The sequence below is a fragment of the Pan troglodytes genome, chromosome 2 (genome assembly GCF_028858775.2).
Source record: "Pan troglodytes isolate AG18354 chromosome 2, NHGRI_mPanTro3-v2.0_pri, whole genome shotgun sequence".
Classification (NCBI taxonomy): Eukaryota; Metazoa; Chordata; class Mammalia; order Primates; family Hominidae; genus Pan; species Pan troglodytes.
Genome location: NC_086015.1, coordinates 22,408,482 through 22,421,911, shown reverse-complemented (window position 1 = coordinate 22,421,911; position 13,430 = coordinate 22,408,482). Strand labels below are relative to the sequence as shown.

At 39.7% G+C, this 13,430-nt stretch overlaps 1 protein-coding gene across 10 annotated transcripts in view; it reads left to right on the top strand.

Moving 5' to 3' along the window:
* Positions 1–13,430, top strand: part of SATB1 (SATB homeobox 1) — a 97,484-nt gene that overhangs the window by 16,659 nt on the left and 67,395 nt on the right. For 6 of the 10 annotated variants that reach the window (XM_016940076.4, XM_054680426.2, XM_016940074.4 and 3 more), the window contains exons 2-4: positions 7,994–8,228; positions 11,916–12,092; positions 12,861–12,987. In XM_016940076.4, coding sequence (XP_016795565.1) covers positions 8,018–8,228; positions 11,916–12,092; positions 12,861–12,987 — 515 coding nt within the window. In that variant the 5' untranslated portion in view covers positions 7,994–8,017. Of the gene's footprint in view, positions 1–3,612; positions 5,367–7,993; positions 8,229–11,293; positions 11,513–11,915; positions 12,093–12,860; positions 12,988–13,430 lie in introns of those variants that run through there. The other 4 variants (XM_054680422.2, XM_054680425.2, XM_001162368.8 and 1 more) reach the window with 4 other exon arrangements.

Genomic DNA, 13,430 nt, shown 5'->3' with positions numbered 1-13,430 from the left:
AGAAAGTGTTATGGTGGTAAGCATTGCTTTGCTAACACAGTCACTGGCGGAGTTGCTATATCTTAAAAGCACTCGAATTCTAAATGCTTTCTCTGTTTATTACAAATGTATGTGCTATTCAGAACTCTGAATGTGTTTTAATGCGTTCGGATATCTGCCTGCATATTTATCTTAATACATTGCCATCTGAAATATGCAGTAGTCCTTTCATTAAGTTTTTAAAAATTTTGTGTGTAGCCAGGATAATGCCTTCTCATGTGATAGAAAATTGATGCACTCTGTTTTAAATGTGCATCCACATGTTAAATAGTTCATGTATTTGAATTGCAATATTTTATGTTCCTGAGGTTTTCTATTTTGATGGCCAGACTTATAAAGTTTAACTTTCTTCAATACTTGCATGCATCATTATTGCTTAATATAAGATCCCTGTATTGAAGTTTTTTCCTCCTGCCGCGATAGTTTATGTTCACATATGCCTAGGAAGGTGGTATTTTCTTAATTATTGCTATTATTTGAATACTTGTCCTCTCCAAAACTCATGTTGAAATTTAATCCCCAATGTGGCAATACTGAGAGGTGGGGCCTTTAAGAGGTGTTTGGATCATGTGGGCTTTGCTCTTGTGAATGGATTAATCCATTCGTGGATTAATGGGTTAATGGATTAATGGGTTATCATGGGAGTGGGACTGTTGGCTTTGTAAGAAAAGGAAGAGAGCCCTGAGCTAGCATACTCAAGCCCCTTGCCATATAATATCCAGTGCCACCACAGGACTCTGCAGAGAACTCCCGCTAGGAAGAAGGCCCTCACCAGATGAGGCCCCTCCACCTGGAATTTCTCAGCCTCCACAGTGTAAGAAATAAATTCCTTTTCTTTATAAATTACCCAATTTCAGGTATTCTAAGGAACAGAAAACAGACTAAGACAAATTTCTTTCTTTTTTTGTTCTTTATTTTTATCTGGCTTTACACTGGCCAATACTCAGTGGCTTATAATGAAATATTCTAAAGGGTAGTTAATATATAGTAATTAATTTCATCAGTGATGTGTACCACTAGTACATTAACCTCTATGTGCCATTTTACTTATGTCATTTCTTATAGTTCTGGAATAAAAAATGTGCTTGAGGGAAAGTTTATTGTGCTATATTGTTATTCATTATAATATAGTCATTCTTAGATGCCTTTATGCTCATTTATTCTGTTTATCATTTTCCAAGGCCATGTCAGTCCTTATTACATACTTTCATGTTTTGTGTTTTTGAATAGATTTGTGACTCAGATAAAAGGTGCCATTCAAATTTAAGGATTGCTGTATTAATTCCCATATTATATTAGCATTCACCAGGTCATTAGGAGGGTAAAACATTCAGATGGCACTTTGTCTTATTTATTTCTGTAAAATGATGTAATAAGCATGTTTACAATATTTTATTTCAGTCTATCTTAATATTGATATTTCCTGTGATCTTTGTTTAGTGGTGTTTTCTCTTAGTTTAAATTTTATTTTGCCCAACAGCTTTCTTTTCTTTTATAAAAAACATTCAGCTTGAGGTGACATTGCCTGGCTAAATTACATTTGTGTGTGTGTGGACCACTATAATTTTTCTTTATTTTTAAATGTTGCTATTGTTTGTAAATTTGTACAACAAGGCACTAGAGTGCACAGTCCCTACTGAAAACAAGGCAGGTTTCAGGGAAACATGTCAGGCATTACTAGTTTGAAGCAACTATTAAAGTATCCATATTGGAAATTTCAAATTTAACCTACCATATTTCTATTTCTTATACTTTAGCTAACATATCTTCCTTCAGATTTCCCCACATTTTAACTTTTAAAAATTTACTATCATTTGGGCTTTTTACTAAAAATTTGCCTTAAATTTCTTTTCCTATTTTTGATGCTGTGTTTTCTGTTTATCACATGTTCATTCTTTTGCTCAAGGCTTGGGTTTGTGTGCCAAGATTCACGGTTGCCTTCCCAGATTTGGCTAACCTTTCTGGTTTGTGGGTGAAACGTGGGTGCTATTAGAGTGATATATTTTCATTGTGTTTCTCTAAACTTACTCTCCCCTAGGAGGCCATCATTTCCTACACTTTTCTGCTTTACCTTTTGGCTTTTCTTTAGATTTGTAATGTAAACAGTGTGCCTAAGAGTGTATTGGTGGCTTTACAGAGCTTAATTTGCATATTTCCCTTTTATCTCAGTACTTGTGCTAACTTGTTGCTTTTTTATGTGTAACAAAATGTTTATCTGACTGATTTTTCTCTTTTCCCTACCAGCAAATTCTGAAAAATAATTCTTGTTTTTTGTTAATGATTAACTGCCTTCAGGGTGCTAAAATGGTAGAACTAAAACCTAAGCGATAAATGAGGCATTTCTATTTCGGGTTACATTGTAATATTCTTTATTTTTACATGAACTATATTTAATAGATTGTCTAAATAATAGGATCATACTTATGTGGTAATGACCATTTATCTAACTGGGTAACCTACCCTAGATTACAGCAGAAGTGTTTATTGCTACAACAGATGTATTTACCAACCCAAACTTTCCTCTTTTGCCTAGGGTAAATTATTTGAAGAATGATGGCATCTTTTCCTTTATAATAACAAGTCAGGTCTCTTTCAAGTGACCCAAATTTTGTTTAACTCGGCCACGTATTTCTTCTTCCAAAGTATTCTATGGCTCAGAAGTGAGGGCGATTTGAACCAACGTCTGACTAGTACAGAACGCTCTTACTCAGTTCTTTCTAATGTTGGCTCCTCATAGTTTAAGGACCACCCTCCTTAGAGGATAAACATTCCGAGCGTTTCGAGGCTCCTGGCCTTTATTGCTGTACACGTTTCTGCACCCTCCGCGCTTCCCCGGAGAGATCTGCCTTCCGTCTGTACCCCTCCAGCCACTTCCTGATGGCTCCCTACCTCATTCCTCAGCGCCTGTCACCTGCGTACCCGCGCCCTTCTCCCACGGGGCCGGTGCGTCTCCCTGTCCCCCCACCTCGCCTGTCCCTCTGCGACGCTCCAGGCGTACTCCTTTTTGTGGCTTTTGTGGCGTGTGGGTGGTTGGTTAGTTTTCTCCCCTGGCCCTCGCCCCCTCCTCCCCGTCATTTTCCTTCCTCCCGCCCCCCGTGCCCGTCCTGCCCGTCCTGCCCCTCCTCCCTCCCACTCACACACCTGCCCCTGCCGCCCGCGCGCCGCGCGCTCCCCTCCCCGCTCCGGCGGACGCTGCCAGGGAAGCCCCCTCTCCTCCTCCCCTCTGCGCCCTCCCTGGCGCGTCTGGCGGCGGCCGGCGCTAGCCCTCGCGCAGCGCCCTGTTATTCTGGGTATTGTGTGTAATAAATGTCGGGCCGCCTCACTCTAATCAAGCTCATTACAAATTCTTGCGCGCCCGGGGCCGGAAATCGTGCGCTCCCCCCCTTCCCTCACTCATTCACTAGTTACTTGTCTTTCGGCTTTTTAACTCGCCGCCCCCGCCCCCTCCCCCAATCCCGGCCCTCCAGCCCGGGTTTTAATCCCCATCCCTTTTCCGCCCGCTCCGTGCACCCTGCCCCCCCACGCCGCCTTCCTCCTCGGCTCCGCACCCCCTTCCTCCTCTCCTCCCCCCTCCTCCTCCGCCGCCGCCGCCGCCGCCGCCACTTTCTCGCTCGCTCCCGTTCCCCGGACGCGGCGGATGAGCCGGCCCCGCTGGGGAAGGCTCCGGGCGGCGGCGGGCGGCCGGGAGGAGGCTGCGTGCTCGGGGCTGGGGCTGCGAGCGGGGTGATTTTGTATTAAAATGAGGAGGAGGAAGAAGAGGCACCCACAGCGGCAGCGGCGGCGGCGGCGGCAGCAGCAGCAGGAGCAGCGGCGGAGAGGGCTGCAGCCCGGGCGGACGCGCGGAGCCGAGCGGGGCACGGCGGCGGCAGCGACAGCGGCCGGGATGAGTCAACTAATAATTTAATGGGGGCAGAGACGGCAGCGAGGGGTAGAGCTAGCGAGGGAGAGAGCGAGAGAAGCAGCCCCGTCCGGGGACTCGCGCTCACACTCACGCACACACACAAACACACACACACCTCTCCCTGTGCCACCCAGCAACACCCGGCCTCGTCACAACAACAACAGCCGCGGCCGCCCTCTAGCCTGCCCGGGGGCCCAGCCGAAAGCCAGGGCGACTCTAGAGGACGCTGCCCGCCCCCCTCTTTCATTTCGGGAAACTCCTGATCAGTTTTGTCGGGGTTTCTGGGTTTCTTTTCCCCCAAAGTCCTAGTGCCATTGTGGTGCTCGTTGTTTACCTCGGACTCTGGACGAGTGAGAGCTTGGCGACTTTTTGGGGGGAGGGGGCGGGGAGTTTGTCGCTGCCTAGGCGGTGGAGGTGGCTGGGGGTGCCTTCTGATCTTCCTCCTCCTCCCCCTCCTCCCGAACCTCTTCTCTCCTCACTTGCTGGGACCCCAGACGCTCACAGCCCCGCGTCAATGGGCAGGGAGAGGGTCCTTGCGGCTGTTGTCAGCGAGGGCAGAATCAAAAGTGGCATTTTAGTGCCTTTCCGGGGCTTTTCTCGCGACCCCCTGCCCCCCACCCTCGCTGTCCCCCGCTAGATGCCCTCGTTGGGGGTGCGAGGCTGTGGGGAAAAGTTTAAGGTTTGTTAATATTAGTCGCGATTGTTGGCGAGGGGGGTGGGGGTGATTGGAAGGGAGGCGAGGTGGCCTTCCCAATGCGCGTTCTTCGGGGTTATTGAAGAATAATATTGCAAGTGACAGCCAGAAGTAGACTTTCTGTCCTCACACCGAAGAACCCGAGTGAGCAGGAGGGAGGGAGAGACGCGAAGAGACCTTTTTTCCTTTTTGGAGACCTTGTCCGCAGTGATTTTTTCTTTTTTTAAGAGAATCCTCAGTCACCACGTCGTTTCCCCAGCACCATCACAGTGTACAGCTCATAACGGGTTTTGCTTTGTTTTTACGATTTCCCCCCAACGAATCACTTGTCAGATCAATTTTATCTTCTTCCTCCTCCCTGCTTCCCACTCTCCCCTCCTCCCCATCGCAAACCCCGTTCTCTGAGGTTAGACATTTTACAAACCCATATATGTTGGTTTTCGAATTGTGATTTTTTTTTTTTAAACCCCTTTCTCATGGCTACTCTTCTAGACGTTTATTTCTGCCCTTCCCCCGCTTAGGGGGGCGGGGGCAGGGGAAAGGAATAATACAATTTCAGGGGAAGTCGCCTTCAGGTCTGCTGCTTTTTTTTTTTTTTTTTTTTAATTAAAAAAAAAAAAGGACATAGAAAACATCAGTCTTGAACTTCTCTTCAAGAACCCGGGCTGCAAAGGAAATCTCCTTTGTTTTTGTTATTTATGTGCTGTCAAGTTTTGAAGTGGTGAGTTTCAGGTCGGTTTTGCTAATTTCACTCAGTAAAACTGCAGTGTTTCTGTTTCTAGATAGTACTTTGCTTCTTTGTCTCTTTAAAAGGTCACAGTGAAAGCTTGGCCTGGATCGTGCCGGCCATATGGAATGGATAAGGGCACAATCTTAAAATGTGATTATGGGGTTGTGTGGGGGCGAAGGAGGCGATCCAGCTAGAAACTCATTGAAAAGGATCTCGCTTTGCAAAAAATCGGTTCTTAAAAAACTAGAATTTCGAGATTTTTTTTCTTTTTAAAGGAAATAATTGTTGTTACTGAGTTCACTGTTTTATTCAGTAATTATCATATATGGTCTTAGTTTATGGGCAGATAAATGGGATTTTCAGAAAGTAGCTTGCTTTCTGTGTGGCAACCAGACATTGCACTAAAATGGGTTGTAACATGTGTAACTCAAAAGAAACTCTTCAGCCTGGCATCTGTTGAGACCATAGTTAGTTCCTGCTGCTGTCATCCAGGCAGGCCTGTTGGAGGTTGCTCTTTTCAATCCCAAACTGAGGTTTGGTGAACTTTAGCCCGGGCATAGAGTTAAAATGAGTAAATTGGGTGTTTTATGCGCATTTAATTTTGGTTTGTAATGTAAAGCTTTTTACACCACGACTTAGTGTTTAATAGATGCTTATAGGTGGGTATTCAAAGGACAGTTTTTCATGACCTATATGATACTTTAGATTGTCAATACATTAAATTATAATGTATCACTTTCATTTGCTGTACAGTTTCTAGTGTTGTTAAGCCTCATGATTACTTAATATGTTTTATAGCATTAACTTTGATGCTGTTGTCTACACCCCCTCCCTTTTTTTCCTCTTAAATTGCCCCAAGGGCTAAAGATTTTTCTTTTCAAATCATATGTTTTAAAATTCATCTTCTGCTCTAGGATGAGGCAACCAATTTCAGAAAAAGCTCTGTGTTATCCACATGAAACGTTATAAAGAGTGTTTTGAATAAGTTAATAATCATCTCTTTCTAATTTTGGCTTTAGACTGCAGTTTAATATAATGGAAAAGAGTAATCTTGCTAAAAAGTGGTTTAAAAAGGCACATTTATTGTTAATGAACCTCATAACCAAAAACAGATGGGACCTCTATCAACGGTAAACCTTTAGTTCTCAGTGTGCCACTCTGGAGTACAAAGATAAATAGCCATTGATTTTTCTCAAACTTTATAGTTCTTCAATTGGCATTCTTAAGGTTGCTTTTAAACTTCCAGATTAACATTGCTGCCCCCCTTTTCTTGATTATATGGTAAGAAGTAGGCTATGGTTAAACAGAAGAAAAAATATTTACAGAAAAGCCATGCTAATACAAACTGGCTTTCAACAAATCCAGATTTAAATAGCTCCAGTGTAAGAATTTACAACAAAAACAAGCTATGTCAAATTACTAGACAGCTAGGAAAAACGGTAATTATTCTCTCTGGTTTTCCTAAATATGATCCCCTTAGTTTCATAAGCTCAATACTTCAAATACCATCAAAGTTCATAAAATAATTCTACGTACCTGTTCTTATCAATTCTAATTAAAACTATACTTTAAAAATGACTTTGATATTGTCTAATCACTTTACTATAAATGATGGGAAAATTGATGTCTAATATATAACTGAAAATAATTATCTGTTAATTTTTTTGAAGTTAATTACAATGTTAACGCCATTGCATGCTGAGGTTATTTCTGAATACTGGATATTTTGTTTTACCAGTATCATCAAGGTTTTTTGTTTGTGTGTGTTTTTTTTTTAATTGAGCTTGGCACTTCAACCTAATGTGCATATCACGAAGTGTATTCAATTTTTAAAAAATATTTATTGTTAACAGCCCTCTATTACTAATGGACACCTAAATACTGACTCTAAAACACATGAGTTTTAATGCATCAGTACGTTGGATATTTGAAAACCCTTCACTTCTTCCTGTTTCTTTAGGGGTAAACTGATCCAATCACATCTTTGACCCAAAACTTGACTAGGTCTGTCACATAACTCTTGGAACTTTGATAGTAGAAAACTTTTTCTGTGCATTAATTTACAAAAGCCAATGGGGAGTTTAAAAAGCAGTTAGATGTTTGTTACCTTCTTTTGAGATGGTTTATGTTTTTTTCATAAGAATTAATATACATACACATATAAAATGTATACATATAAAACATATACATTAGATTTCTAGTATTTTGAACTGTGATCATCTTTCCATCCTTTATTAAAAGTGTTTCTGCTGTATTTTGTAATGTGTTTCTAATTGTTAAAAATCGGGACTACGTAAATGCAATTTGCTGTTTTCTTTTTAGCTATACTTGTAATAATTCTTGTTCTAAAAGTAAGCCCATTTTCCCCCACTTAGTTTTTTTATAGGGCAGTTATCTTTTTATTCATGTGTATTGGTACAGTTTCCACAGATCATTTTGTTAATTTGAATAAGAATGTAATGCTATCATCTAGAAATATAGTAACATCTGTATCATATCTAGATAGGCCATTTTACAAATACATTATATTTGTGGAGAGATATCTAGAGCTAAAACATTTACATAGGACACATATATACACGTAGGTCCCCACCCAATTATAACGTGTCTTCTTTTTAAATTCTGGCAGGTGATCTTTAGACAGTGACTGAGTATGGATCATTTGAACGAGGCAACTCAGGGGAAAGAACATTCAGAAATGTCTAACAATGTGAGTGATCCGAAGGGTCCACCAGCCAAGATTGCCCGCCTGGAGCAGAACGGGAGCCCGCTAGGAAGAGGAAGGCTTGGGAGTACAGGTGCAAAAATGCAGGGAGTGCCTTTAAAACACTCGGGCCATCTGATGAAAACCAACCTTAGGAAAGGTAAATACTTTCAAGACAAATCTTGAAAAGCTGAAAGCCCTGTTGTCTACACAAGGCCACACTGTGTGGGGGTGGAGTGGCAGAACATGTTTTGTATACTCTGCCTTTATTCTCCTTATGATCGTACATTAGTTACATTCTGGGTCCTTAGTATCAATCACGTTGGAAAGTATAGCCTCCATGCTTGGGTGGAGCGTTCTACTGTAGACTGGAATCATGGAACATTTTGGGTAATAAGGACTGAATTAAATATAATGGTTTTAGTTTTGGCAAGGTCCATTCAAAAGGTGTTATAGTAGAGGATTGTAGGCAGCTGTTTCTTCAAACTAACCTGATTAAGAATAAAACACTTAGGTGATTTGAGAGTTACCCTAGCTTCTTCCTAAGATTCTTAGTTGTAGGGCAGTTTCAGAGATCTTGGACATCTTATGTAGAAGTTTGGTAATGTTATTTTTTGTGGCTTCTTTTCTTAAGAGCAAATTCATTAGCAGTAAAAAATCTGATGATTCTAGTTTTTTATTTTTGTTTTAATTGGGTATTTTTGATGAAGAAAGAACAGATTTAGGCAAGTTTATAAGGGGAAGATGTGTAACTGTGTGACTTTTTTCTACCAATATTAAATTGATGCAGTTTAACAACTTTGACTGTGTTTAACAGTGTTGTTCCTGTAAAACAGTGCCTACCCTGGGTGTAATGCATGTGCCTCATAAGGAGCTTCATTTTGTGTCTGAATAACATGTATAGGAATCAGATTTTCCTTACATTTGCTAAGCAATGGATAAAAATGCTATATTTTAGCAACCAAGAATATTAAGTAGATAAAGTTAGAAGGCAGAGGAATTTCATTGTGTTTGATGCATAACATTTATCATACAATCATTTATTTTTTCCTTGGTTTGGCGAAAACAAAGAATATATTGATCCTGAAATGAACAGACACAGCAGTCCGTATTGTTAGATCTTTATCTATTAAAAATGGGAAAACAGCACTTCAGCAAATTCTTTGGCCTCTACTCATGATTACCCTATTTATTGATTGTTTGCCAAGAATGTATGCATCTTAAGAAAGCCAGGGTAAGAGCATTAAAAATATAATTTATTACGGCTTTTCAAACAGAGTGCATTAATATTGTACTGTGAAGCACTGGGGCTGTATAAAAAAGACTTTCTGACGCCTGCAAACATGTAAGTTCCATAAATTCCTAAATAGGAGATTTCAGCTGTCTCTGGTATTATGTGATATTTGCACAGCAAACTTTAATGCCAGGACAGTTTTAGACAAGGATTCTACAGACTTCACTGCTCCTTATGGCAGACGTGCTGTTTACACAGGCTCATAAACCTTCAGCAAAAGCTTCTAAGACTGCCTTCAGGTTTAAATCATGTGGTATTTTTAGCATTCAGCAGTGACCAGTGCTCTCCCCTTTAAATGCTGGAAGGTTATGAAGTTGCTGTAGTTGGAACTCTCGCCAAACACTAGCACGAATAATCAGACAGTTCAGAAAAGGCTTGTGTTCAGCATTACTCCCAGAAACGGGAGGGTAACCGCAACAGTTTGCTAGAAGGTCTGTAATTAGATAGTACTATTGTCACTTTATAGCCGTCTTTATTATTTTAGGGTACCTCTAAACATGATCAATAAAATCCACAATAAATCCAATATATTTCAATAGTTTGAAAACCCTGCAGTTATTTCATAGATCTAAGGAAAAGCATATTGTAGAATACATCTGATTCATCCTACAAAAGGAAAAATGAATGTGTACATTTTTGTTGTACTTACCCAACTCTTTGAAGATATCAGGACAGGAGGAGGAAGAACTAAAAGTACAGCAAATTCACTTCCTGCTCAAATGCTTTTTGGTTTGGTTTGGTTTTGTTTTGGATGTATTCTAAAAATGCAGTTTAATTGTAAGAGGGTCTCAGATACTCCAAATAACAAAATTACTAAAGTCTTTTTGTGGGTTTTTATTAACATTTTCATCTTATTTTTCATGTGCATGGTTTCTGTCTGACAGGTGCTAAATGAAAATTATGGCTGAGATGAGAAAACACTACTGAGAAAAAGGGATTGAATGGTTTTATTTGTTTAGGCGATTTTGCCAAAATACCTTCAAGCCAAGGAAGGAATCACCAGTTTGCATATTGCTATTTTTGCTGTGGTCTCCCCACTCCCCAGGTTGTCTTCTGATCCCCGACGGGTTCTTTCTCTGGTATAAAACAGCTGAATGAATGACAAAAATATTGGCAAGCTCTGCGGCTTGTTTTTCATGCCTAGCCTATTGGTACCTCCGAATGAGTTTGTGAGTTTTTCTAAGTAAACCTAAAGGGTTTTGTCAGACCTAGAATCTCTTGTGAACAGTTCACTAAAGCTTTGGTGAAGACTCACATGTAGAAAGATGTAGCTGTTTTATTGCCGGCTTTTGTTCAGCAGAAACGAGCAAATAGAGAATCTTTGAAGGGCCTCTCTGGTGTCAGTAGGAAATCCTGATTTTTAGCTACGGTTGGTGTGCACTAAGTCATCTTCAGAAGTTGGTAGGATTCTGTGAGTCCAGAGGACAGAGCTTATAGAGGCATTAGTATTGTAGGACTAATTGTGGATCCTGGGTGCCCTGTTAAAGTAACCCTTGTCATCATTTATGCTAAAGATGATACCCTTCTGGCAGTTTGCCACAGTACAATTCAGATGCATCTGCTTTTAACCCTTTTCTGTTATCATTGGAAGTCTGACAGTGCGCTGCATAAACACCTTGAGTACCACAGCATTCCGTAATATCAATTTCTAGAAGAAGCCTCTTTCTAATAGTAGTGTGGCCGGTGCTTATTAATCATCTGGCTACTGAGTTACTATATTGGATTAAAATATATAAAGAGAGAGCACACCACATCTATGCAGATTCCTTTATCCTAGTATGTCAGTTTCCTTTTCTATCTCTCATTTTTACCTTATTTACTGTAACAAAGATTGTTGATTTTAAAGACTTATGGGTACCGTGCTCTCTTTTTAGTTAGGTAGGTTGAATGAGTATTCATAAAAGCAAATGTTATTTTTCTACATTATGCAGATATTGAAATTGTGTATTATGAGCACCAGTTTGGTTAAGTACTTTTTGTGGAACCAGTTAGAGCTAATATCTCAAAAAGGAAGAAAATGATTTGTGGAACCAGTTAGAGTTAATATCTAAAAAAGGAAGAAAATGAAAATTTCGTGGTCGAAGATAATTTGTTTGGACACAAACCCAGGAAAAGTTTATTATTAACAAAATCATGTAAGCAGTAGAAAGGTGGGTTCTTCTGAAGATAAATAGTGAGTTATGTTTGCATACTGTATACTACTCGTAGCAAATTAGAGAAGATACATTTATTTCTCTTTCGTCACCATTATTATTTGATCAGAAAGGTAATTGCATTCATTGCTTTTGGAAAATGCACTGTTAATTTAGAGCACAACTTACCTTAGGACCAAGTTCATATTCTACTTAAATATTTCTGTTACGACTTTAAATAATATGAGAATGTATATATTTGTGTGCATTTGCCTGTAGTTCTGTACCCAGTCTGCCTTGGAAGCACAGTGAATCTCTTGTGATTATTTATTTTCATGGCTAATTTTTCCTCCCCCCACCCCCAAGCTGTATTTCTGAAGATTGTTGGTTTTCCATCTCTTCTTCTTCATCTTTTTGATAGGAACCATGCTGCCAGTTTTCTGTGTGGTGGAACATTATGAAAACGCCATTGAATATGATTGCAAGGAGGAGCATGCAGAATTTGTGCTGGTGAGAAAGGATATGCTTTTCAACCAGCTGATCGAAATGGCATTGCTGTCTCTAGGTTATTCACATAGCTCTGCTGCCCAGGCCAAAGGTAAATAATGTGTACGTGGGGTTGGAAAAATTGCTTAGCATTCTTTGTTTACCTTGCAGAGAAAGCACTGAATATTTTTATTCAAAGAACTGTAGCCTGTGTATTACATTGGTTCCTTATAGGCTGTGGCTTTAAAAAATTGGCTTAATTCAGTTTGGTTTAGTTAACACACATTTTGCTCATGTGGAATGTCGAGGTAGATTTTTTTTTTAAATTACTTCAGCTGAATCATTAGTATGCTTATTGACCTTAATAATCTGCTCCACTGAGGACCCACAAGGAAGTGAGGAGCGTATTTGAGCAGATGGACTGTTGAGAGTCAATTTGCATTTATGACTGAATATCTAGTTCTGTTTCTTTTATTCTGTTTCTGATGGTTTTATGGGCTGCAAAGTATTTTTCAATGCTGATTCCCACTGCAATAGAGAATCTTATCTAAATCGTAAAGCCATTTAGAACTGGTTTGGCTATGTCTTATTAGAACTTCCTGTAAGTTAGGAAAATGTGGCCTTATGCATAGGTTTTATTGATGGGGTTTTATTTCCAAAATAATAAACAACCCTACAGTCATTTACATAATTTTACAATTTGGAAAGCTAAGCTGTGAATATTTTCATTGACCTGCCTTTTAGAGGGAAGGGAATCATTCAAACAGAAATAACGGTATTGCTTGTGGTAGGGGTAGTAGAAAAGAAAAGAACACCCTTCTAGTAGATACATTATCTGAGGGTAAAATATTTAGTGACATATTCTCTTTATCTGAAATAGGGCTAATCCAGGTTGGAAAGTGGAATCCAGTTCCACTGTCTTACGTGACAGATGCCCCTGATGCTACAGTAGCAGATATGCTTCAAGATGTGTATCATGTGGTCACATTGAAAATTCAGTTACACAGGTGAGTCAAGACAGCAAATCTAGGGTGAAACATTCTTCTTACCTGGTCTTTTGAAATGAAGCTTTTCTCTCTGGTCGACCTTCAATTTTTTTTTAGTCTGTGTTTCAGAAAGGTTAATACAGATCGATTTTGTTACCCTATCCTTCTGCCTTTTTTCCTAACTTCAATGTATAATTTAAAAGCAATCCCCCCCCACACACAAAAAAATTTGTAGGTTTGTGCAGGTTATCAAAAGACAAGACTTTTTATGTTTAGTCAATTAAATAATGCATCACAAGAAGGCATTTTACATAAAGTTTACTTAAGAAAAAAATATTTTTGCATATCATGAACAGTGCCATCTGTGTACATTTTGTGAAAGACTGTCTTATTCACTATTACCACAGTCTTATTTATTTATTTATTTTTTTATGATTTTAATTCGTATGAACAGAGTAATGAAA